This window comes from Lagenorhynchus albirostris, chromosome 1 (assembly GCF_949774975.1).
Source record: "Lagenorhynchus albirostris chromosome 1, mLagAlb1.1, whole genome shotgun sequence".
NCBI classification, from domain to species: Eukaryota; Metazoa; Chordata; class Mammalia; order Artiodactyla; family Delphinidae; genus Lagenorhynchus; species Lagenorhynchus albirostris.
The window spans coordinates 26,046,343-26,068,739 of NC_083095.1; the positions used below are offsets into that span (position 1 = coordinate 26,046,343).

The 22,397-nt window shown below is 57.2% G+C and overlaps 1 protein-coding gene across 4 annotated transcripts; it reads right to left on the minus strand.

Annotated features, from left to right (window-relative positions):
• Positions 1–1,207: 1,207 nt before the first annotated feature.
• Positions 1,208–22,296, minus strand: VASH1 (vasohibin 1). Of its 4 annotated transcripts, none has more exons than XM_060131900.1 (7): positions 21,523–22,296; positions 20,714–21,100; positions 14,011–14,255; positions 11,258–11,332; positions 8,181–8,562; positions 6,298–6,410; positions 1,208–5,372 (listed from the first exon to the last, which is right to left on the minus strand). In XM_060131900.1, exons 2-7 carry the CDS (start codon positions 21,014–21,016, stop codon positions 5,300–5,302), a joined length of 1,191 nt encoding a protein of 396 aa, XP_059987883.1. In that variant the 5' UTR covers positions 21,017–21,100; positions 21,523–22,296; the 3' UTR covers positions 1,208–5,299. The 4 variants fall into 4 exon arrangements, with proteins under 4 accessions (XP_059987883.1, XP_059987939.1, XP_059987805.1 ...); XM_060131956.1 differs by adding an exon at positions 12,895–12,951 and having other exon boundaries at positions 14,167–14,255; positions 20,714–22,296; XM_060131822.1 differs by having other exon boundaries at positions 20,714–22,296.
• Between the last annotated feature and the right edge of the window lie 101 nt (positions 22,297–22,397).

The window sequence follows — 22,397 nt, forward strand, 5'->3', positions numbered from 1 at the left end:
CTGGTTGACTCATACAGACTCACCGCACTTAACCCAGCCCTCCTTCCACGAGAGCACTCCAGGGGCCTACTGTGTATGAGCCCATCTCATTGCAGTCCACCCACAAGGCCCTTTACTTGGTACTTTAGCTGGACTTGAATGTGTAAATTTCAAGACTGCCTTTGTGTAAAGGTGTATAATCCGAGTTATTCACAAACTCTGGTTTATTGAAAGGCTCTTTTTCGTTATCGTTTAAGCTGGATTTAAATGAACCTGTAATTAACATAACTGCCTCTTTTTAATGGCGTACAGTCTAAGATGTTCATGGATTCCACTGGACCACCCCTCCTCTTCCCAGTGGCCATGCCTCACCACCACGCTACTGAAAGTGAGGGACTCTTGCTGTGCTAAACAACACTTCTAGTTAGGACCTTATGGGGATTGGCTGCGATAAGAAGTAGGAAATATACTCCCTCCTCTTATAAGTCTAGGTTTTACTCCCAAGCTGAATGAAAGGAGACCAGAGAAACAGGGAGGAAGGGTTAAAGGTGAAAAATGCTGTGGGGTCTAAAAGATATTTCTGTGCAGGTCTGGTTGTAATTGTTTGGACTTGCCTTAAAGCATTGGGAAGAGGTCCAGAGCTGGAGGGACAGTGTAGAGGAAGAAGGGTGGAACCAGCGGTGTTTTCCAAAGCTGTGGCTTTAACCACCATAGATTCTGCACTGGCAACTGTGATGAGAAGGGACTACAGATCCCTGTTGCTATGGTTTCCTGAAATAGCCTCATCTCCCAGGAGATGAGGCTTCCTCTCCTGTTCCTGATGGACTGCTGTTCCTGATGGACTGCTGTTCCTGATGGACAGCCTTCCTCTCCTGTTCCTGATGGACTGCTGGGGACTAGGACAGGAAGAGCAGGGCTCTGGAATGCATCCTGCGCCTCTGGGGGCTGAACTGGCTGTGTGAGGGAGAATGCATTCATTTACAGCCAGCAGGAAAGATCTCCCAGATTAGGATTAGCAAGAGCTGAGCGGCTTCAGCAGGCTGAGGGTGACAGCCTGGGACCCCAGAAGTTTTATCATGACTGCAGGGGCTGTGAGGTGTCCTGTTGGCTTGTTTGGGGCTCTCCTCACCTCTGGGGAAGGTTCTCTCCGGAGCTGCCGAGGCTGACACTGGTGGGTGGGGCAGCTCCAGCCTCAGCTCCCAGAGAGAAGAAGACAAGGTTTACAAACTGGGGCTTCCTCCCAGCCCACAGAGCTGAGCTGGGGAGACTTTATTCATTTCAAGGAAAAAGTGAGAACAGGAATGAGACGAAGTGTAAAAGTCAAAGGGGGACGGCCAACACTGATATGAGAAGAGGGGGAACAAAGTCCAGTACAACATGGCAGCCAACACAGAGCTCGAGGGAGGGGCCGTGCACCATCACTAGGCCCCAGGCCAAGCGCACCCGATTTCTTCTCTCATCAGACTTGAAGAAAAAGGGGAACTTGGGACTCTGGAGCACCAAGATGGGGCGAGCGGGTCAATACTGATGGACTTGGAGCTAGCACCGCAGCAGCCCTGCCTGGCTGGGGGCAGACCTCACCTCCCACCCCAGCTCCCCCAGAGGATCTCCCTGCCCTCCCCACTGGTTTCTCAGTGGGGCAAGGGAAGTGGGGATTTCAACACAGCCCACTTCTGGCGCACAACGCGGTCGACACGCTGGGCCCAGCCCACACCTCCCTATACTCAGAGGCCGGGGGGCGGTGCCTGGGGAAGCCACTGTAGCTAAGCTGGGAACCACCCCGGCAGGAGACCGGGGCACGCACAGGCACACAGGCCTCTGGGTGCCACCAGCCAGAATTAGACCCCGTCCCTGGGCCGGGAAGTCCAGTCCGAGCTGGCAGCGTTGGCATAAGATGGGGGCATAAGCGGGGGGCATAAGATGACAGAGTGGGCCAGAAACCAGATACGGCCAACCTCCAGGCTCTTTCTGCTGCTCAGAACCTTGGCCCTAGGCTTCATCATGGCACCTGGGGGCCGGGGGCGCCGCTCTCCCCACTTGGCCACGCCCAGGAAGGATGGGTTGGCTGGCGAGATGGGCGAGGGGACCATGACCGTACTGAGGCCACGGGAGGGAGAGGACTGGCAGGTAGGTGGGTGGGAAGGCTTGAAACCCAGTGTCCCAGTGTTCTGACCCGGCACCCAGCACAGAGCACGAGCAGCCAGCCCTTGGGGAGCAATCACTGCCCGCCCTTGCCGAGCCCCCTTCATCAAGCAGCTTTCTCTGCCCTTCCCTTGACCCCTCCCCAGCCAGCAGCCCCTACCCCTGAGGAACCCACGCTGAGAGCTGGAAGGCAGTCCTGAGTCGGGAGGAGCGAGGCCTGGTCCCTCACAGGAATTGAGATGAGGTGATACTGAGGATGGTGACTAAGGCCCTGAAGTCCCTGCCTCTGCCTCCCCAGAAACTCTGCAGCCAGGCCAGCCCTGGGGAGCAGAGCCTGTGTAAACACGCCCAGGAGGGGAGGAGGGGTTGCTACATCTGTGAAACAGTTAAATTAAAAAGCACCGCTGTATCCTGTGGGTGTCCACAGGCCCGAGGTCTGAGCGAGGAAGGGGGAGTGCTAGGGGGTTATCAGCTGTGGGTGGTCGGCTCCCTCCCTGGAAGACAGCAGTAGGGGTTGGGGCTTCGTCCTGCTTCCTTCTCCCCAAAGGGCTCAGGAAGGAGCCAGAGGGTCAGAGCACCCTGCTGGGCTCCCTTACCAGGAGCGGCTCCCTCACATCTCACCCTCAAGCCCTGTGGTCCACAGGGGCATCTGGGGTGTCTGCCGATGAGCAGCCTGCACGAGGCACCCACATCCAGACCCACAAAAGTCCTCACTTTCAGCCTCACACCTCCCAAACGGATCCATCTCTGCCTCAGGCGAATGTGTGAACGTGGGGACCCACCACCCCTCTCCCTGAAAACTGGGATGGGATGGGATGGTGAGTTAGAGCTCACAGTGGCCCTCGGATTGGTCTGGCTGGGGTGTAGTCCGGGGGACAGGTTAGGCACCTCCCCAGGGCCCAGTGACCCATGAGAAACCCAGGGGACTGAGCAGCCGGCTTCCCTGTTGGGCCTGGCTCTGGGCCAAGAGCTGCTGGTGTTAAGAGCTGCCAGCCTGGTGCCTTCCCTGGCGGGCACTTGCGTCAGCAAACACATCCTGTCTCCCTCTCTCCCTTTCTTTGCTTCTCAGGCACAATCCATCTCCCTGGCAGGCTGAGAATTGCACTATTTCAATTCCACTCCACCCCCTCTGGTGTCTCAGCAACCACAGGGAGTTCCTGGTATGTCTCTGGTCTGCAGGGAGAGCGAACATGAACGTGGGGTAGCTGCCCACTCTGAGCAGCGTCAGCAGCGAGGACGCTGCCCTGGCCCGGCCTGCTCTGAGAGGCCTACAACTTTTCACGCTTTCCACCTCAAAGTACCTTGGTGGACCTCTCCCCAGCCCAAGCCCTCTCTACTTCAGAGATTACAAACCAGCATTCTTTTTCACGTTGGGCTTTACAATTTTCTGAACTGACTGCCAACATTTAAAAATCAGCATATTTCACATAAAAATTCAGAGTTCTGGCCTCTCAACAACAAAAAAAATCAGGCAATCTGATACTGCAGGGCCTGCGCTCAGAATGGCTGAGCAACAGCGGCTGCTTTAATGGGGTATGTCTTCATTAATTGGCCACAATCCCCACCCAGCCCTGCAGCCCTCCTTTTAGTCATCTGCCTGGCCCCGCAGGCATTTGAGTTTACAACTCTGGCTCTGGTCCTCCCTCTTCCAGGCCCCCAGCCCCGCTGCAGCCTTACTGCCAGCTGCCCCTGGCTGAATCCTAGCCTCTCAGTATTAAGAAACCTTAATGGTCATCTCATCCAGTTATCCTTCCGTAACCTAAATCCTTTCTATAGCTTTCAAGATGACAAGCAGCCATCTAGTCTTTGCTTGAATACCTCCAGCAATAGGGAACTCACTACTCCCCAAAGCCGCCTGATTCTAAACTCTCCCCCACATTCTTTTCTCACTTACATTCCCCAGTTCTCGGGCCCTGCCTCTCCTCAGTGGCCGCACTGCCCCCTTGACCTACACCTCTTTGTTACTTGGGCCTCCAGAACCTTCCCGCAGGCCCTCCAACCTCTCTCCACAACCTCTCACCTGCCCGCCAGGTATCTCACACCTGCCAGGCAGGCTGTGCAGACGCCAGCAGCTCAGCTTCTTCCCTGATGAGCTGCCTCACACAACAGGCCTGATCATCACTGGGCCCTCCACACCTACCCAGGCTGCTGAATGAGGGGAGGTAGGGCTGGGACACAGGCAGCCTGATCTGGTCTTCATTTCCCCAGCAAGGGCTAAGGTAACAGGAAGGGGGAGCAGTCCCTGGGGACTACCTACCAGGGGGACAGACCTAGGCCTGAGTGGCCCACCCCATCCCCAGCCACGGTTCCTGGACCCACCAGGTCTATTCAGTCCCCACAGTCATGCTGAGCCCAGTGCATATCTGGGCCCTTGGCACAGCCCAGCCCCTCTGCAGGGAGGCCCCGGCTTCAGCAACAGGCAGAGCTGGGCTGAGCAAGGAGGCCAGGTAGGGGTCCGGGAACCCTTCCCCCAGTGGTTCTCTCCTGGGCTCTCGTCCAGCCCATCCCAGCACGGGCCCTGCCACGAGGCAATGTCAGCCCACAAAACACTGTCCATGGGGCTGCAAGGGCCCGAGGACCCTCTGAGCCACGGGCTCTGGCTCTCGGGGCAGATGTGGCCTGTGCTAAGCTCCTGATGTGGGCCATACAGCCCTTTCTCAGGGTGGTTCCTACCCTGCTTTCCTTTCCCTGGGTGAAGATCTGCCAGGGCAGACAGGACTGGAGAAACACCCCTCCCTCCATCCTGCCACAGGCCTAGCAGAGCTGGGAGGTTTCCCATAGATGGAATGGACCCAAATCCCAGAGAGACCTTGGGGCAGGGGTACCAGCAGAGCCAGCAACCCCTCCTCACCCAGCCCTGTGGCGCTTAGATCCTCTAAGCACTGGCCTTCCAGCCACTGGCAGATCCATTAGTTTTAAGTTTTTTCCCAAATACCTTAAATTTCAGTTGTTGAGTTAAAAACTCAGAATTAAACTCTTCACTGCCTCGTGGTCCAAAGTGAGGGGGCTTGGCCCAGCGGGAGGGGCAGCATCTTGGGTGGCTGAGCTGGGACACGCTCTTCCCGCTGCCCCTCACCCTGGCCCACCATCAGCCCCAACTTCCCCAGGAGCGAGGCCGGTTCTGGCAGGTAGATGCCGGCCCCCAGAAGTGGGTGCGGCTGGGGCACTGCCGCCTGCCTCACACCCGGATCTGGTACCCATTGAGGTCTGGCATGGCTTTGGGCTCCGAAGGCTTCTTCTCACCAGAAGGCCTGCAGGGAGGAGAGAGCAGAGGAGGGGGAAGGGGTGAGTGGCCCGTCAGGGAGGTGCGGGAGCAGGGAGCAAGGGGTGGCTGCCCCTGCTGGCTCCCCACCTCCCCAGTCTCCAAGGTGTCCCAAAGGAATCGGTAGAGCCCCTGTGGAAGTGTGCTCCTGGAGCGCCCACACGCCTTGCTGTCCTGAGTGTGGTCCCTGCACTCTCTTGCAGGGTACTGCTTTTCACGGAGGCCAGCAATTCCGGCTGCAGTTAAGTAAGAAAGTAACAGTGTAATGCGTCCGTCTCTGTGAGGGGGATCTGTTCTCTCTGAAAACCTCCTAGGTCTTAAGTGAAGGATGCTGGATATTGGAGGCCAGCTTGGCAGCCCTTACACCAGAGAGGTGCTTCCAGAATGACAACGACATTTAAAGCAAGAGCCAGGCCGACGTGTAGGAGACAAATCTGATGAGGCAGCCTGGTGTCTTAACGGGATGTTTCTGCAGAAACGACAGACTCACAGGGGCAAAAGTTTCGTTCAAAGCCAGCCACCAGCTGCCATCTGACGTCAAACCTTTTCCAGTGATATTCCTGGAAGGATTCACTGTAGGCAGGGCCCCGCCCCTCCTACCCTCCCTCCCACAGAGCCCATTCTGCAGCTGGCCTCCAGCCTTCCCTGTGGGTCTCCGGCTTGGCATCTGGGCCCCGCATAGGATGACCGGTGGGCCAGCAATGTCTTCTCTCGAGAAATGGGATCGCATTGCTTCCATATCAACACACAAACAAACACACCATCCTAAGTTCCCTCCAGCAGAGGCAAAAAAGAGAAAGGTGAGAAAGAGAAGAGGTGGGGGGAAGAACAGAGGGATCTGGAAGATGAGAGGGAAGGAAAACGCCTTTTGCTGTCTCCCCAGCCCCCCACCCAAGGCGAAACCCTTTTCTCACCGCCTTTCACTGCGGCTGTTCCTGCGGTGGGGGCTAGACTGGCCCCGCTGTGGGGAGGACACATCCTTCTTGCGGTCCTTGGTGGGGGAGGGAGGGCCGGTCCCTTTGCCAATCTTGGTGGGGAGGAAGAAACAAACACTCATTCCAGGACTGCCCCAGAGCCCGTCCTGCCCGGCAGGAGCCACAAGCCCCAAAGCTGCCCTGGGCGGGGCCCAGGAAGCCTCGAGCCATGCTCTGCCGTCCCAGGGTCTTCCCAAACCTGTTTCCCAGGCACTACAACTGCCAGGGCAGTGGTTCCACAGCAGGGCTGCCTAATCTCTGTTGGCCCCTGAAATAGCAAGGATGTGGGTGGAAGTTACTGAGGGTTCATGGTGGCCCTTGAGAAAAGGGCCATTTACCCATGCCAGGTAGATGTGCCGGCTGGGGAAACAGCCCATGTCTGAGCTGTGGGCTGGGATCCTACCAGACCCAAGGGTGACACTGGTTATCTCGAGTCAATCAGAAGTTCAGACTAGCAGCTATATCTCTGATTAAGGAAAAAAATGAGAAAAGCAAGTGAATTTATGCAGCACTGTCCGTTTGACCTGAATCTTCAAAACTTGGGGTATACGGGAGTGGTACTGGAAGGGGGCAAATAACATGGGAAATGCACAGCAAAAAACAGATTGGGAAACACAGCACAAAAAACTAGGTAATAGTGCCTCCAACTCTAGATCCAACCTGCTCCCCTGAAGATGCAGTAACACTCCAGCAGCTGGGCACCCAGAGCTCTGCAGGGGAAGAGGGCAGCCCCTGAAAGCGGCAGGGTCAACTACAGCCCGCTTCTGCCCTGGGGAAGGCACTGTTGCCCCTCGGTCTTGGCCTAGGGGCTGGCTGGCGGGGCAGGGCTGCCTTAGCTCTGCCACATCCCCGCTGGGACACCTGAAAGCACCTGTGATGTGCCTGGGTTCGCCATCCGGACACTGAGCCCCAGTCCCATCTGCCTCCCACAGCCCGCGAGCAAGTCTCTGGGCTGCCCGCACCTCACTTCCTTACCCTGAAAAGGGAGCACCCACCGCTGCCCGCTGCCCTCCCGGCGTTTTGGGGAGCAGCAGTGGATGCAAAAGTGCCACAGTCATGGCTGCGGCCCCAGGCTACCCGGAGGGGCAGTGCACAGGGCTGCATGACTGGGCAATGGGGAGGGGCTGGCAGGCCCCAGAGGAGGCACCCCCATCCACGGGAAACCAGGGAGAGGCCAAGATTTTGCTCACCTGTAAGGCTCTGGGGGCCAACTCCTCAGCAGCTCAGCCCGACTACTTCTGGGTCCAGCAGCCCCTCCCCCTCCTCCAAGACCCCTGCTCAGTGGGTGTGGGAAAGCGGGAGAAGGGACCACCCCGCCTTGTGTCCCCACAGTCTGAACCTCCTCCTTTTTCTGACTTCCTCCTAGCCCTTCACTAGGGCTAGGGGTCAAGAGTCAGGATACACGGGGGTGAGGACAGCTGCTGCCCACCCCACACGACCATTCCCTCCAGACAGGCTATGATTTCCCTCCAGTCCTTACGCACAGCCCCCTCCACCTGGCCTGTGGCACCCCTGCCCTCCTCCACGTGCTCAGACCCGGCTCGTCTGCTGCCCCCTCCAGAGCCTCCCCTGGCCTGCTCACCGGAGGGGACTGTCTCATGGATGACGACCTTTGGGCAAAGCCCGGAAACTTCTCCCCCTCATCTCCCTTAATCCTGGCACCACCTCTGCTGGGGCGGGGGCGGGGGACAGGGGAGGAGGGAGGGGGCTTCCCTGGAAGAGCGACCCCCTAGGAAGCGGAAGCCCTTCCGTCTCCACCCCTGTCGGCCCCTGGATGCTCACACCCCTGGACGCTCGCGGGCAGAGCGGCCGCTCACACGGACCTTGAGCCGCATGTCGCGGGCGTGCCGCTCCAGCTCCTTGCGGAAGTCCTCGCGGCCCAGCCTCTCCACGTCCAGGACCGAGTGCTTCCACTCGATCTGCTCCACGCTGTGCGGGTCGTGGGACACGCACTGGCCCAGCTTCACCTTCTTTAACACGTGCCAGCAGCGGCCGTAGGCGGCCTCGTAGTCCAGCACGAGCTCGCTGAGGGTGCGGAAGGCCGGCGGCTTGTACATCAGGTCCTCGCGCCGGCTCATGCCCAGCGCCCCGTAGCGGCCGCCGAAGTTCACCCCCAGCACGATGTGGCGGAAGTAGTTCCCTGAGAAGTAGGTCTTGAAGCTGATGGGGAAGCGTTCCAGGGTAGGCATGCTGTTGGTGAGGTAACTGGCCGCGCCGCCCCAGCTAAGGAAACAGCCAGGGAGAGGCCCGAGGGCCAGCGCGCAGGGGCGGGACGGGGACGGCCTCCACCCCAACCTGGGAGAGGCTAAGTGAGTGGCCCTGCACCCCAGCTCCTGAGTGCTGGCAACAGGTCTTGCTCACCTCCACTTCCTGTCGTCAGGGTTGGGCCTGGCATAAGTAGGTGCTCAATAAACTCAACCTCTATGGGTCAGGGCACTCAGTGATTACCAGCTGCTGCTATGACCTCAAGCAGGGCTCACCAAATAACACCTTAAGAGTGAGGCCGGCACTCCAAACCACAGGGCCCTCCAGAGTCCTGGGCTGAAGGAAGGGTAAGAGGGCCCTCTGCCCACCACCCCGTCTCCCTCTCTCCTCCTGTCAGTCACACAGCCCTCCTCACCTCTACCTTGCCTCTCACACCGTCTTTCTCTCACACACACTTACTCACAGATGCACTGACAATCCTGTTCTCTCTCTCTCCACCCCCTACGCACAGACATACTGTCTGTTGCTCTTCAAATAAAACCAAGCTTGCCCCCGTGGCCTGGGAGGCCGAGAGCCTGGTCCAGCGGCCCACTGCAACCTCCACGGGGGACCTTCTGCACCAGCTCTTTCCTCTAGCTGCCCCTCCACCCCCCGCTGCAGCTGCCAGCTCGTCCTCAGGCCTCAGGCTTGGCCAGCACCGCTGACCTCCCTTTCTAAAGCAAGTCTGCTCTACGTATTTTCCCCACAGCACATCACCACAATCTGTAATTATTTTTCTTACTTCTTGGTTTACTTGCTTATTTTTTGTCTCCCCGACTAGAATGTAATCTTCTGAGAATGGGGACCTTGTCTGTCACGTTCTTTGCTGTATCTCTGGGGCCCAGCACAGAGGTGGGCACGTAACAGTCACTCAAAACTCTTCTTGAACAAACGGGTAGAATGAGATAAACAGGATAAAAGCTTGGAGGAGAGACCACGGAGACACTGCATCCAGCGTCCTACACGCACCCGCTCATTCAACTGTCCTAACAAACTTGCAGGATGGGATTGCCATCGTCCCCTTCTGCAGAGGAGGACTCCGAGGCTCAGAGATGTTAAGGAACTTGTTCGGCGTCACACAGTGAGGATGCGGCAGAGCTAGGATTCAGGTCCAGGTTGGCCTGACCCCGAAGTCTGTTCTCTCAGTCACCACGATGCTTACGGAGCCCGACTCCTTGCAAGCGAGTGACTGGGGACACAGACGAGCAAGGCGCAGGCTCAGTGTGCAGCGAGGATGAGGCCCAGGGACAAACCCAATACAGTGCTCACCACGTGTGTAGGAGGGACCCGTGGTGGTCCTGTGGGGACAGTGGGGAGGGGTCCCCCCAGATGGGGGCTGCTCCTGTTTTCTTCCCGCCTACATACGAGCCAGCAGGTAACCCCTGAAAAGCCTGCAGGACCACGTGATCCCGTCTGGACCAGCTTCTCTGTGTGCTCAGGGGAAGGGGAGCTGAGTCTCCCTCTTACGATGGGGTGGGAACCTCCACTTTGGTGTGTGGCTCTGAAGGGGTTGCTGGCAGCAGCCTGGAGTTCTTGGGCTGGCTTCACACTCGTCCCAGCAAAGAACCCTTTGGACAGGGCCATGCTCGTGGGGCTCTTTGGTCCATAGAGGACTGCCACAGTAGGCTTAGCTCTGAGGACCCCTCAGGCAGGGGGACCGGGGGGCAACCCTTCAGTGTCTTCACATAGTTTAAGGCAGGTATGCCTACGGGGGTGGGGAGTGTCCCCCTCAGATCACAGTCCTCCTCAAAGAAGCTGTGCTCCTGGCCTTTGACCGTCGTCTTCTCCTCCGGGACCTGCCCTAGAGAGTGGACTCCTCCGTCCCATTAGGCACCTGCCACCTTGCCCTGCTCAGCACAGAGCCAGGTGCCTGCACCAGGGGTGGCAAACAGAATATTTAAAAGCCTTGGTAGGTGCAGGAAAGAGGGTGATGTGAGGGGTGGTGGGCAGAGATGGATCGAGATTGGCCTTCAATTGGTACAACTGAGTGATGGGCACATGGGTTCCATTATATTAATCTATGCTTATACAAGGTTAAGATTTTCTGCAAAAAAACAAAACAGGGTAGGGCTCAGGCAGGGTCCACTTATGACAGAGGACTGGCCATAAACACCTGTCTCCTTACTTTGCTCTAACTGGGGATATTGGGGGGCTTATATGTCCCACTTAGCTACTCTTGTAACCCAGCCATAGGTCCCAGTTCTACCCTTTGGGTGGGGGAGACTGAGAAACCCTGTTTGCTTTTTTTTTAATAGGCAGTTTTATATCAAAGAACCCATCCATTATCTCCACAAATTAACATGTCCTGGAAATGCCAACATCTGGGCATCCAACCTGCTTCTTCCAGACTCTGGTTCTGGGAAATAGCACAACAGCCTTATGAAACAATGTGCCCTGATCTGTGGTTCTGAGAACAGGGTCACCGCGTCCACGACTCAAAAAAAGCTGCCCAGTAAGCCTCGGAAGTTAGCAACTGAGATGCAAGGGGCTGAGTCCCCCTCAAGCTCGTTCACATTGGGCCAAGTTCATGACTGCTGGGAGAGGGAGCTGGGAGGGCCCTGGAGCTCACTCAGCCCTCCCCTTCCAGAGGACGAAGCTGGCCCAGAGGTGCTGAGCACGTGCCTACCCCCACCCAGGCCTCTCAGAGGAAGGATACATTCCCAGGATCACGGCTTCCAGGCATTTGATTGGCAGAGCCTCTTTGGTCATTTCCTTGGCCAGGTCCATCAGCCTGGGGGAAGGGAGGCAAGAGTCATAAGGACAGAGGCTCCTTCCGGTGAAGGAGTATCACGAGGTGGACTAGAGATGCTAGATGGACAGAGACTCCCCTCCCTTCCAAGGTGCCTCAGCTCAGGCCCAGCACCTCCCTCTCCTTCCCCTCACATCCTTCCTGAGCCTAAGGGGATGGGAGAAGAGGCAACCACTGAAGTTAAGGAAAGAGGCCTCTTCCCCCTCCCCTCAGGCTCTGCTCCAAGACCTCTGGCGGGGAGGGTGAATGGGGGGCATGCAGTGGTAGGCAGATCTTCGACAGCCACTGGGCTAGGGGTCCTCTGTGAAGGTGGTGTTTGGGGGGCCCATGGGAAAGCATGCCAAGGATGCTGGAGACATTGGCCTTGATCTTGATCTTGTCTCTTCACAGCACAGTGGACACCCCTGACCCAACTCTGACTTCTCTGAAGAGTTTGTAATTGATTGTAACTGCTGCCCCGCAGCTGGCCAGCTGCCTGGGGCTTGGACATGGGATCTCAGGAAGTTAGCTGCCCAGTGACTCCCCTGCCTGCTTCTTGAACTTGGAATTCAGGCCACTTTAACACAGACTATCCCTGAAGCCTGGTTGCTCCCTCCTCACCGAATGCTGCCCTCTGGGCCTCGGAATGCAGCCTGGCCACTGGCTTTGCTGGGGAGGGTGCTGGACTCCTCCATCCCATGAGGCTGGAGCTGGGCCCACACACACAGCGGCCACAGGACAACAAGAGCAAAGCTTTGGGGTGAGCAAGGCTGCATTCCACCCGGGGGCTTGGAAAGGGGGTAATTAAGTAATTAGCTAATAGGTCATTTAAAGCATTTTTTACACGGCAGTGAACATGGACAGATTATATGTGGAGCAAGACATAAAATTCACATTAATTTTAAAAGCATAGGGTTTTAGACGCCTGGACAGCTTTGGGCTGGGCCCCCAGACCCAGCTGTGGCATTCAGTCTCCATTCTGATCTGCCCTAAGGGTTTCTTCGGGGTGGATCCAGTCAGGGGTCAACACCTGGGGTATAGAATGGGAAGTGAGAGATGCAGTGTTCTCTCCAGTGGGGTCCCTGTTGCTCAGAAACTGGGCCTTGTATTAAATGACCAGAAGAGAGTCCAGTAAGGCCACTGGGGTGACATGCAGGTCCCTGCCGTGGGGGGTGCACAGGCAGCTCCAGGGAATGGAGAGAGGCGGAGGGCTCTCTCCTGCGAGGCCCACCTCTCTTAAAAAGAAGCGAGGCTCACACCCAGACATCTACCTGGGACTGCCCTCTGTCATCACCAAGCTGGGGGGCTGCCATCACCCTCCTGGCTCAGCGTGGATGTCAGGGTTCCTCATCCCCAAGGGAGCCCCGGCTGCCCGTCTTGGCCAGAGTCCCCTCTTTAGGATGTCCTAAGGAGGGCCTCACGGTGGTACTTGTCCTGCTGGCGGGCTCCCCTGGGAAGAGTTCCTGCCTGCCTCATAAGCTTCCACCCACAGGTGCCCAAGGGGCTCCAACTGGACCAGGCGCTGTTACCTTGGTGCAGAGGGACGAGGCACTCCCCACACTTACCCTGTCAGAGGTCTGCTCTTCTTAATTTCAAAGAACTGCGTCCCTGTGTGATTGTACCTGTGGGTGCCGGTTAAGGGCTTCCTGGCTTGACCTGGAAGAGGTGTGTCCCTCTGCCCTCATCCAGACCCTGGGGGTCCAGCACTCCCAGGGGTGCAGGCTGGGTAAGGACCCCACAAAATGCTTCTGTAAGGCACCTGGGAGGATGCTCAAGACCTGACTGTCTGAAGGGAGAAGGGGACGCAGCACGCTGCTTCTCCTTGCCCCACAGGGCCCCTCTGCGCCCTTCCCTCTCATCCTCTGCTGTCACCCTTGCTCTCCTAGGGAGGGAGCCATGGGGCAGGCAGCCAGGGCTGGGAAAGAGGCTGAGCCCTGGACAGCTCTCTGCAGTACTTCATAGTCCAACCAGGGAGAAGCAGCGCGAACTGGGAGAAGGCTGGGGTGGGATTCCTGCACGACTGCGTTGCTGAGTGCCGCTCCCAAGCCAACCGCCTCCCTCTTTGGGCCCCAACGCCCCCCCCCACCCCCCACGGCAAAGGAAGGGCTGGACCCAGTTTTCAGTCACCAGCCTGGCTTTTCTTCTGCTCAGGACCCGCGCCTGGTGCCTGGTCCTGCCATCTCTGACCGAATCTGCAGCTAGGAGGGCGGGGGAGAGCCTAGGTCGCATAGCTCTAGGCAGGGCACAGGGGTGGAGGGGCCCAACTCAGGGACACTGGGGAATCCTGGGCTCAGGGGAGGCTCTTCCCATGCTGGGCAACTGGCCTCCTGCCAGGGAAGAAAAAGGTGAAGAAATGGGAGAAACTTCCAAGATGGGGAAGTTACCTCCCGAAGCATAAAATCCTTTTTCTCCATCTACCTGCCACCCTCCCACCACATCCCCATTTTAGACCAGTTTTTAAGCAGCCCCCAAGGGAAACTCCCCTCTCTCCCTCTGCTGGCGCTGCATGGTCAGCAGAGGAGGTCTGGCCTGGCGGACCTGGACTAGGCTTCCACCAGCAGGTCGCTCAGGAGACATTTACCCCATCACACAGAGGAGGAAGCAGGTGGCAGAGAGGCTGGAGTGCGTCTGGCATTCATCAAACTACCTCCAACACCCGGGCGGACACAGGCTGTGCTTACACGACTCCGGGGCACAGAGATGCCACGGGAATGGCGCCCCTGGAGTTGTGGAGTGAGGCTGTTCTGCCGAGCCCTCTCTGGCCCTGTCCGAAAACAAGCCCCACTTGGCCTTTGGACCAGCCGGACGGTGGCCATGACCCTGACCAGGGAGGATACTGCAGCTCCCTGATGTAGCGCTGCACGGCTTCCAGGCGCTCAGGGACAGGAGTAGAGGGCTGGAACGTAGGCACACTCGGTATGGGAATCTGGGGACGGAGAAAGAGCTCTGGTCACAGAGGGACACTCACCGTGGAGCTTCCAGCCCACCCAACACTCAGATTAGCCCCCAGAGAAGCCACATCCCACAGAGGGCCACCCCGGTTCTCTCCTCGGCCGAGCCTCTCTCCTCGGCAGCCCCTTCCAGAGGCTCCCGTCAGGCCCCCACCACAGCCCTTCCTCTCCCTCCTGGCACTGGACAGCATTTCTAATTTGGAGCTTACGTCCATGTGCCAATTTTATGCTTCTTTAATGATTTCAGAAAAACACAGGTTGACTCACCTGACTCACAGGTGTTTGAATTTTAAATTTCATTAACTTCAAGGCTTAACAGGAATGTCAGTATTGGGGTGGTGTTCACTCTGGTTCAAGGGCCGGATCAAAATCGGTTTATCAGGTGTCCCTGTCCTGGGCTGGGGGAGCGCTCCGTGAGAGGCGGACACACCCTCGGCAGGTGGTGTCACGCACCACCCCCCATATCAAGGCACAGCGACCAGGCCTTCCAGCTCCAAGCTAAGCTGTCCAGGAGTAAGTGCAGGGGGCACGTGGTCTGGGACAGGTCTTGCCATGGAGTAGCCACTTTGAAGGGGTTCCACGGCAGCACAGGAACTCCGGTTCCCCTTCAATAGCCCCCTGTCCTACCAGCTCCACACCTGTAATCAGCCCAGGTAACCAGGGAACAGTACAGTCCTCCTCACCAGAAGAGACTTTCCAGAGCCAGACCCAGGAAGGGGAGAGGTGGGGTGTCGGGCAGGGGCCTCCTGAGGGCTGGGAACCGCCAGCCTGGGCTGCCTGGATGTTGGGAGTCAGGTTAGGAGCTGTGGACCCCCAGGGCTGTCCCTCGGCAACCAAGCCGTTGCCAGGAAAGAGGCCACCGCCAGGTGTGCACCCCCAGGCCACCCTCTCTGGCCAGGGGAGCCCGATGGCTGGCGGTTTGGCTGCCACAAGTCAGTGAGGCCTCAGAAGCCAAGGGAAGCATCAACCGGGTCCTCGGGGTTACAGAACGGCCTTCACTGGGTAGAAGAACCAGATTTCCAGGGCCAAGGTCCACCCCTCTGGGGTCCCCCTCGGCTACCAGCACTGCCAGCTGTGAGGTGGCCTCAGGCTCCTCACACGAAAAGGTCCCACGCTCCTCCCCCCAGGCCTCTGCCCAGCCCCCCAGCAGGCAGGGGCTGCTGAGAGTGTCAGTGTGCACAGGTAGCGAAGGGAAAGGGCAAAGCAGGAGCCCACAGGTAGGGCTGGGCCGGGGGAGGTGCTCCCCGTGGTGTGGTGAAGGCACAGCCTTTTAAATAACGCGGCTACAGCGGCTGGGGCTCTGACATGAAGGGAAGTGACACCAGTGATCACAGATGGCAGGGGGACACAGCACCGCCTCTAACAGACACCTACTTGCCCCAAGGGGCCGAGGCACAGAGGGAAGGCCAGGTCCAGGAGGCAGCTCTGCGTGAACTTCCTCCCCTTCCCTGCCCGTCCCCTCCTTCCGGCCTGGGCAGTCCCAAGCCACTGCCACCTCATCGGGAGGAAGCTACTTTCCCTTTCACACCACCCCCTGCTGCCCAAACTGTCGCCACCACTTACAATCAGCCGGGGGGTAAAAGCCCCGGACGGTGGGCTCTCCCCCTGCCTGCCTGACCACCCTGTGCCAGACGGGCTCCAGAACTCTCTGAGGGCCTGGCTGGCCTCCCCGTGTCAAGGATATGGGGTGGGAGAGGAATTACTGCACAATTTACTATAAACAGCACGGCACGTGGCTTCTTCAGGTGGAAGATCGATCCCAGGCACGTCGTTCCCACTTCCCGTGAGGGCATCCGGTGACTTCGAGGAGCCTGGGTAGGGACTGTAAGTACACCCTCCCGGGAGACACTCCAAACAAGGAGGGCACTGTGGTCCAAGAGTCCTTAGACTAAGCTCACAGGAGCCAGCCCTGGGCCAGGGCCGGGCGGTACCCACGAGGGCATCCCCTGCTTCCCAGACAGAGGACCCAGGAACTGGCGGCTCTGCAAAAACTAAACGGCTCCGAAAAAGTTAAAAAAGACCTGGGATCCATGAGCAGGGGCTTAAAGGCCACCATCACTGAGGCTTAGCTGGAGGGAGCTGTCCAGCGGCTCAGTGACACATTAACTCACGTTAACCATTGCCAACAGGCCGGCACCTTTCTTCTGAATGTTCACACAAGCATACACTCATTCATTCAAAACAAACAGGCAAGATTCTGTACATCCAAATGATCGGGCCTAGTGGAGGGCTGGCAGCCTGGGTTTGCCCACAGCCCCCAACCCCAAACCAGAAGCCAGGAAATGCGCCCTCACTGTTGAGCTGTGGGGTTAAGTGGGGTCACAGTGGAGGTAAGTGATATTGGCCCAGATCAATTCAGGGATGACTCCTCCTCCACTACCAAGGCCAAGGGTTACCTTTGCTCCAGGAACCCCCTAAAGTGCTGAGTTCTATTAAGACATTCTCCCCCGGCGGAGTCCATCTCAGACTAGAACAGAAAGGAGGCTTGGGGGAGGTGGGGCAGCCTGCAGCTGAGTGTGTGGACAAGATGTACGATAGCCTAAAGGCTGATGGAGCTGGATCTGGAACCGGTCCATCTCTGTCTAAATCCCAAGCCTGCCGTTCACTGCCTGGCAGTAAGATCCTAGTGGGTTCCATAACAGAACCAACCTCAGAGCCTAGATGAGACACTGCATGTCCAGGCCTTAGGACAGGGCCTAAGGCCCTGCACACAGTCCTCTGTACACAGCAGAGGCTCGGGTCCTGCCCACCATCACTGTTATTCCTGTGGGTGCCAGCCCACGAGGACCCTGGCAATGCTGGCTTTTTGGGGGAGATGTCCAAATTCGCATTTTGCAGGAGCTCGGTGTCCAGAGCCCCACCAGTGGCCACTGAGCTTTCACAAAGGTGGTGGCAGGGGCTTCCCTGGTGGCTCAGTGGTTAAGAATCAGGCTGCCAATGCAGGGGACACGGGTTTGAGTCCTGGTCCGGGAAGATCCCACATGCCGCGGAGCAACTAAGCCCGTGCGCCACAACTACTGAGCCTGCGCTCTAGAGCCCGTGAGCCACGACTCCTGAAGCCCGTGTGCCTAGAGCCCGTGCTCCGCAACAAGAGAAGCCACAGCAATGAGAAGCCCGCGCACCGCAATGAAGAGTAGCCCCTGCTCACCGCAACCACAGAAAGCCCACACGCGGCAATAAAGACCCAACGCAGCCAAAGATAAATAAATGAAATAAATAAATTTATTAAAAAAAAAAGGCAGTGGCAGCTTGAAACATCAAGGAGACATTCATACAAAGGGGCGCAAACTGCTCCTGGATCTGTGATCCTTTTAGAAACTGCTGCCCTTTAACATACTGGCATCATCCTTTTAAAGGACGTTTCCCCAAAGCGCCTGTGGGGTGGTCTGCTGCACCCTCACCTCCTTGCTCCATTTGCTGGGTACGTATTACATGCTCACCCATTTCACATGCTTTACTTCATCAGTTCCTCCCAATAACCCCTCAAAAGTGGGTATTGCTATTATGCCCATTTTATATTTCACAGCTGAGGAAACTGAGGCACAAGGAGTTTGCATACCTTCCACCTACAAGTAGTTACGGAAGAACCAGGATTTGAACATGGTGGATGTGACGTTTTATCACACTACACTGCAGGGGCCCCAGACTCAACCACCTGCAGGGACCGTACAGGTAACCACAGGGAAAGCAGGCTGAGAGTGAGTGGTGGGGACCGTGGCCACCTGGGGGAGTGCAACCAGCCCTCACCTCCAGCTGCCTGCTGCCATGTGGGGTCAGATTCTCTGTTTCCAGATCTTCTCATTTTCTGAAAGGATGCCAAAAATCTGGACCTTGAATGTGAAATCTCCCTATTTTAAATTTTGGCTCAAGTGGCCTTTTAAAACATTATGCCAGGGCTTCCCTGGTGGCACAGTGGTTGAGAATCCGCCTGCCAATGCAGGGAACACGGGTTTGATCCCTGGTCCGGGAAGATCCCACATGCCACGGGGCAACTAAGCCCGTGAACCACAACTACTGAGCCTGCACTTTAGAGCCTGCGAGCCACAACTACTGAGCCTGCGTGCCACAACTACTGAAGCCCGCGCTCCTAGAGCCCATGCTCTGCAACAAGAGAAGCCACTGCGATGAGAAGCCCGCACACTGCAACAAAGAGTAGCTCCTGCTCGCCGCAACTAGAGAAAGCCAGTGCGCAGCAATGAAGACCCAACGCAGCCAAAAAAAAAAAAACCAACACCACAAAAAAACCAAAAAAAAAAACCATTATGCCATCCCCAAACTCTTAGTCTCACCACAGTGTAATCTCTTCTGTGAATGCCTCTGTGTCAACTCCAAGGGCATGACCACTCAGGGAGGGGCCAGCCCAGCACTGGGTGCATAATGCTGGCACTCTGGGACCTGACCCTGCTGCCTCCCGGCCTCCTCCACCCTGCCCAGACTCTGGGGCTCCTTCCTACTCTGGGCCGAGGTGGAGGAGGAACCCTCCTTTGGAGGAGGAACACTTTCCCTGTGGTTTGAGGAGGAGAAGTTTCAATTTTCCCAATCCTCTCACAAAATTCCTTCAGGACCTGCACACTCCTATCAGTCATGACACCCCCCGACAGACAATAGCTTCATTCCTTCATCAGTATCTTTCCTATGCACGAAGCTTGAAGATGACAAGATGACATTACCAAACCAGTTGCTAATGAGGTTGTCAATTTTTTTTTTTCAGCCCCCAGGAGTTGTGACAGTTCTGCAGGGGTCCATTCACACTCTCTCGTAGCCTGATTTAGACATCAGCAGGATGGCTGGATAGCCATCTGCTAATCCCCAACTTGCTCACGTGGGAGAAGCATGTGGCTCTAGCTTCACTGGAACAAATGCTGAGTGAGATCTAGCCTCCTCTCCTGATGAAGGATGTGAACAGAGGTAATGAACATCCAGTAACCAGTACTGGTTTGAGGCTTTACAGTTTCTTAAATGCTTTAAAACATATTCTCTCATTTAAGCTTCACTACAATCAACTCCATTCTACAGATGAGAAAACTGTGGCTCAAACAGGTTGAAGGGGCCTGCTTGAGTTCATAGCTAGGTGGGTGATCAGAACAGATGTCCATATCCTTTGACGTCACACTTCCTTTTCCAGGCATTTATCCCAAGGAAATAATCAGAGATGAACACCCAAATTCATGTTTTAGAATGTGCAACACAGTGTTCACTTTAAGAGTAAATTATCGGAAACAATGTCCAGACACAGGGAATTAGCTAAATTCTAAACTAGTACAGAAGGCGATTAGGTAGCCTTCAAAATCAAACCACATTTGATTTCCCCTGGAAATATATGGCAGTTCCTCAACCTTCAACCTCTGAATTCAGCCTGTCCCAGAAGATAGTCTCTGATGGTTCTACCAATAACTTGGTAAAAAGAAAACAAAATAGGCCACCTGTCTCCATGTCTAATCCACATTAACTGTTGCTCTCCCTGGCTCCCTCCTTCTCACCTGAGCAGGCAGGACCTGAGCCTGGGGCTCTGACCACTGTCCAATTGGCTTTTCTTGGGGGATTTCAGGACTCTGCATTTGGGAGAGTGCTTTCTTAGTCTTAACCATAACGTTGGGGGAAAAAAAAAAATCAGGCACGTTTTTCCACCTAGCACTATAGGGCACAGAAAGTCTCAAGAACCCTTTCATTCAGCAAACACTTACAAGTGCCTGTTCTGTACCAAGCACACAGGAGATCTTGGAAAGACAAAGATGAATGAGACAGCCTCAGCCTCCACGGTGACACAACTGAAGGAGAGCTGCCATGGAGAAGTTCCAGGCGTACACAGATAAATGACTGAACTTTGCCCCTCTCCACAGGCCCTCTTCTAACTGCCCTTGAACCTCGTGTCCCCCCAAGCAAAGGCCCTGGAACCGGAAGACCTGGGGGTGAGACCCAAGCTCTGCCACTTACTGGCTGTGGGACCCCTAGTTCCTACTTGAGTTTTCAGCATTCTTGTCTGTAAAATGGGTCCCCAAACTGCACTTAATGCACAAGGCTGTTGGAGAATTCAGCAAAACAACACATGAAAATATTTTCTCAACATCTTAAGCCCTGGAGCCTCCTTAGTCATTCATTCTCTCTCTGCCCACAGTTCTCTGACTTAGCAAATAAGATGTCAGGCCACTTTAGTGTACTCGTTAGTTAATTTGCTGCTCTGCCCACAAAACATGGGCTTTTTAGAAGAGACAGAGGAGGGCCTCCTGGAAACAGGGCATGTGGACCTCACAGAACAACCTCAACGGCAACTGAGAGAAAGTTCTTCTGGACAGGTTCAACCTACCTATATTTTTAACATATTACCATGCCAGTAGTTCCCCACCCCAACACAGAAAGTGTCCCTTTGCTCTGGAAGCCCCAAGGTCACTAAGATCTTAGCTCTCCGCTCCCCTCCCACACACAAACCCCTCACCTTGGGCAGGTCCATGGCCCCACGGATCCGCTGAGCCACCTTCTCTCCATCGGGGTGGATCTTAGCCACGTGCTTCCACATCCTCTCCCAGGTGGCCTCGTCCACAGGCAGCCCACCCCGGTTGATAAAGAAGGGGATGCCTCCATCTCGCAGGTCCTCTTCCCCTTCTTCTTCTGGCTCATCATCTCTCTGGGCTGAGGCTCCTTCGCTGGTCTCCAAACGCCTGGCCCCAGAGGGGACAGCAGCGGCAGTGGGGGCAGCACCGCTGCTGCTGCCCCCGACCACCTTCTTCCCCCCTGGCATCCCCAAATCCTTGACGGGGGTGGGAGGATGTCTCAGCGGACAGGGGTAAGAAAGGTGGCTCACAGGAGGCCTCCCACACACCAGCTGCAGAGATAACACATGGCCAAACAGAGTGCAAGGCGCCTTTAAGAAACCAGGGCGTGGCTCCCGTACAATAAAATACTACTTGATGGGGGGGGAAAAAATCAGTGCCTCAACATGAAGTGCGGGGCAGAGGGGGTTGGTTGTCCCGGATGAGCCTTAGAGGCCTTGTTCTTTATGAAAAACGGGATCTAGAGAATACTTCCCAACTTGGCAGCTTTCACAAAGCACCCCCATTTGACGGCGAGAACAATAACGGACAACAGTCTGGGCTGGCAGAGGAAAGTCAGACGGAAACTGAGGCCAGGCAGCTCAGATCTGCGGCCACGAAAGGGTCAAGGCACGGGTGCCCACGCCGACTGGGCACCCCAGCTCCCAGTTTTGAAGGCAAGCAAATTCCACTACAAAATATCGTACTCTCACACCTGCGCGTGCTCCGGGGTGGGGGACCGACCCGACTCCAGGCCGCGTCAGCTCCGAGCCGGGACCCCCGGACCGGAGGGCGGTGAGGGGGCGCGATTTCTCCGACGAGAGGAGTCTGGGAGCCAAGACTCGCAGCTGGCGGGGCGCGGGGAGGGGGCGCGCGCCAACGCGCACATTCCACGCCCGCAGCCAACTCCCCGCACAAAGTGGGCTTTGTCTCGGCCCCCTGTGCCCTCGCCCCCGGGAAGGAGCGGCGGAGCCCCCAGAAGGGGGAAGGGCGCGGCGGGGAAGAGAAGCGGGGAGCGCCAAGGCCCCGTCGGTACCCAGCCGGGCGCGTCTCAGCGGGCGGATGGCGGGCACCCAGCGCCAACCTGCGCCAGCCGAGCCATCACGGGGCGCGGATCCCGCTCCCGGGCCCGGGGCTCAGCGGGGAAGGCTCGGGCGGGGCGCAGGGTCACCGAGCGGCGGGCTGCGGCCACAGGGTCGCCGCCCTGGACTGGCTGCAGCATGGGCGGTGGCGCGGCCGGGACGGGCGAAGGATGCTCCGCGGCTGTTAGCTCGGGCTCCAGCTGCGTACCCCACGCCCCCAGCTAAGGGCTGGAGGCAGGACAGCTGGGCGGGGAGAGCAAGCCCGGAGGCTCGCGCAGCCACGGCCGCGGATGAAGCTAGAGGCGAGTGACAAAGCCTCGGCGAGCGCGGGCTGCGCTAGTCCCCGGAGAGCAGCCCGCCGAGCGCGGGGTCCACGCGCAGGTCGCTTCTCCGAGGCTCGGCGAAGATCAGGCCACCGCCACCCCCGCCTCCTCAGGACCCAGCAGCTGCCGGCGGGGTCCACTGCCGGCCCGCCGCCCACCCGGCGCGACTCCGGCCCGCGCTGCGC

Coding starts and splice junctions, on each gene's coding strand:
- VASH1 (XM_060131900.1), bottom strand. CDS start 21,016: ATGCCAGGGGGGAAGAAGGTGGTCGGGGGCAGCAGCAGCGGTGCTGCC. Junction 11,333..14,010: donor TCTCTGTGCCCCGGAGTCGT/GTAAGCACAGCC, acceptor CCCTTCCCCCAG/GCTGATGGACCTGGCCAAGG. Junction 5,373..6,297: donor AACAGCCGCAGTGAAAGGCG/GTGAGAAAAGGG, acceptor TCCTCCCTGCAG/GCCTTCTGGTGAGAAGAAGC.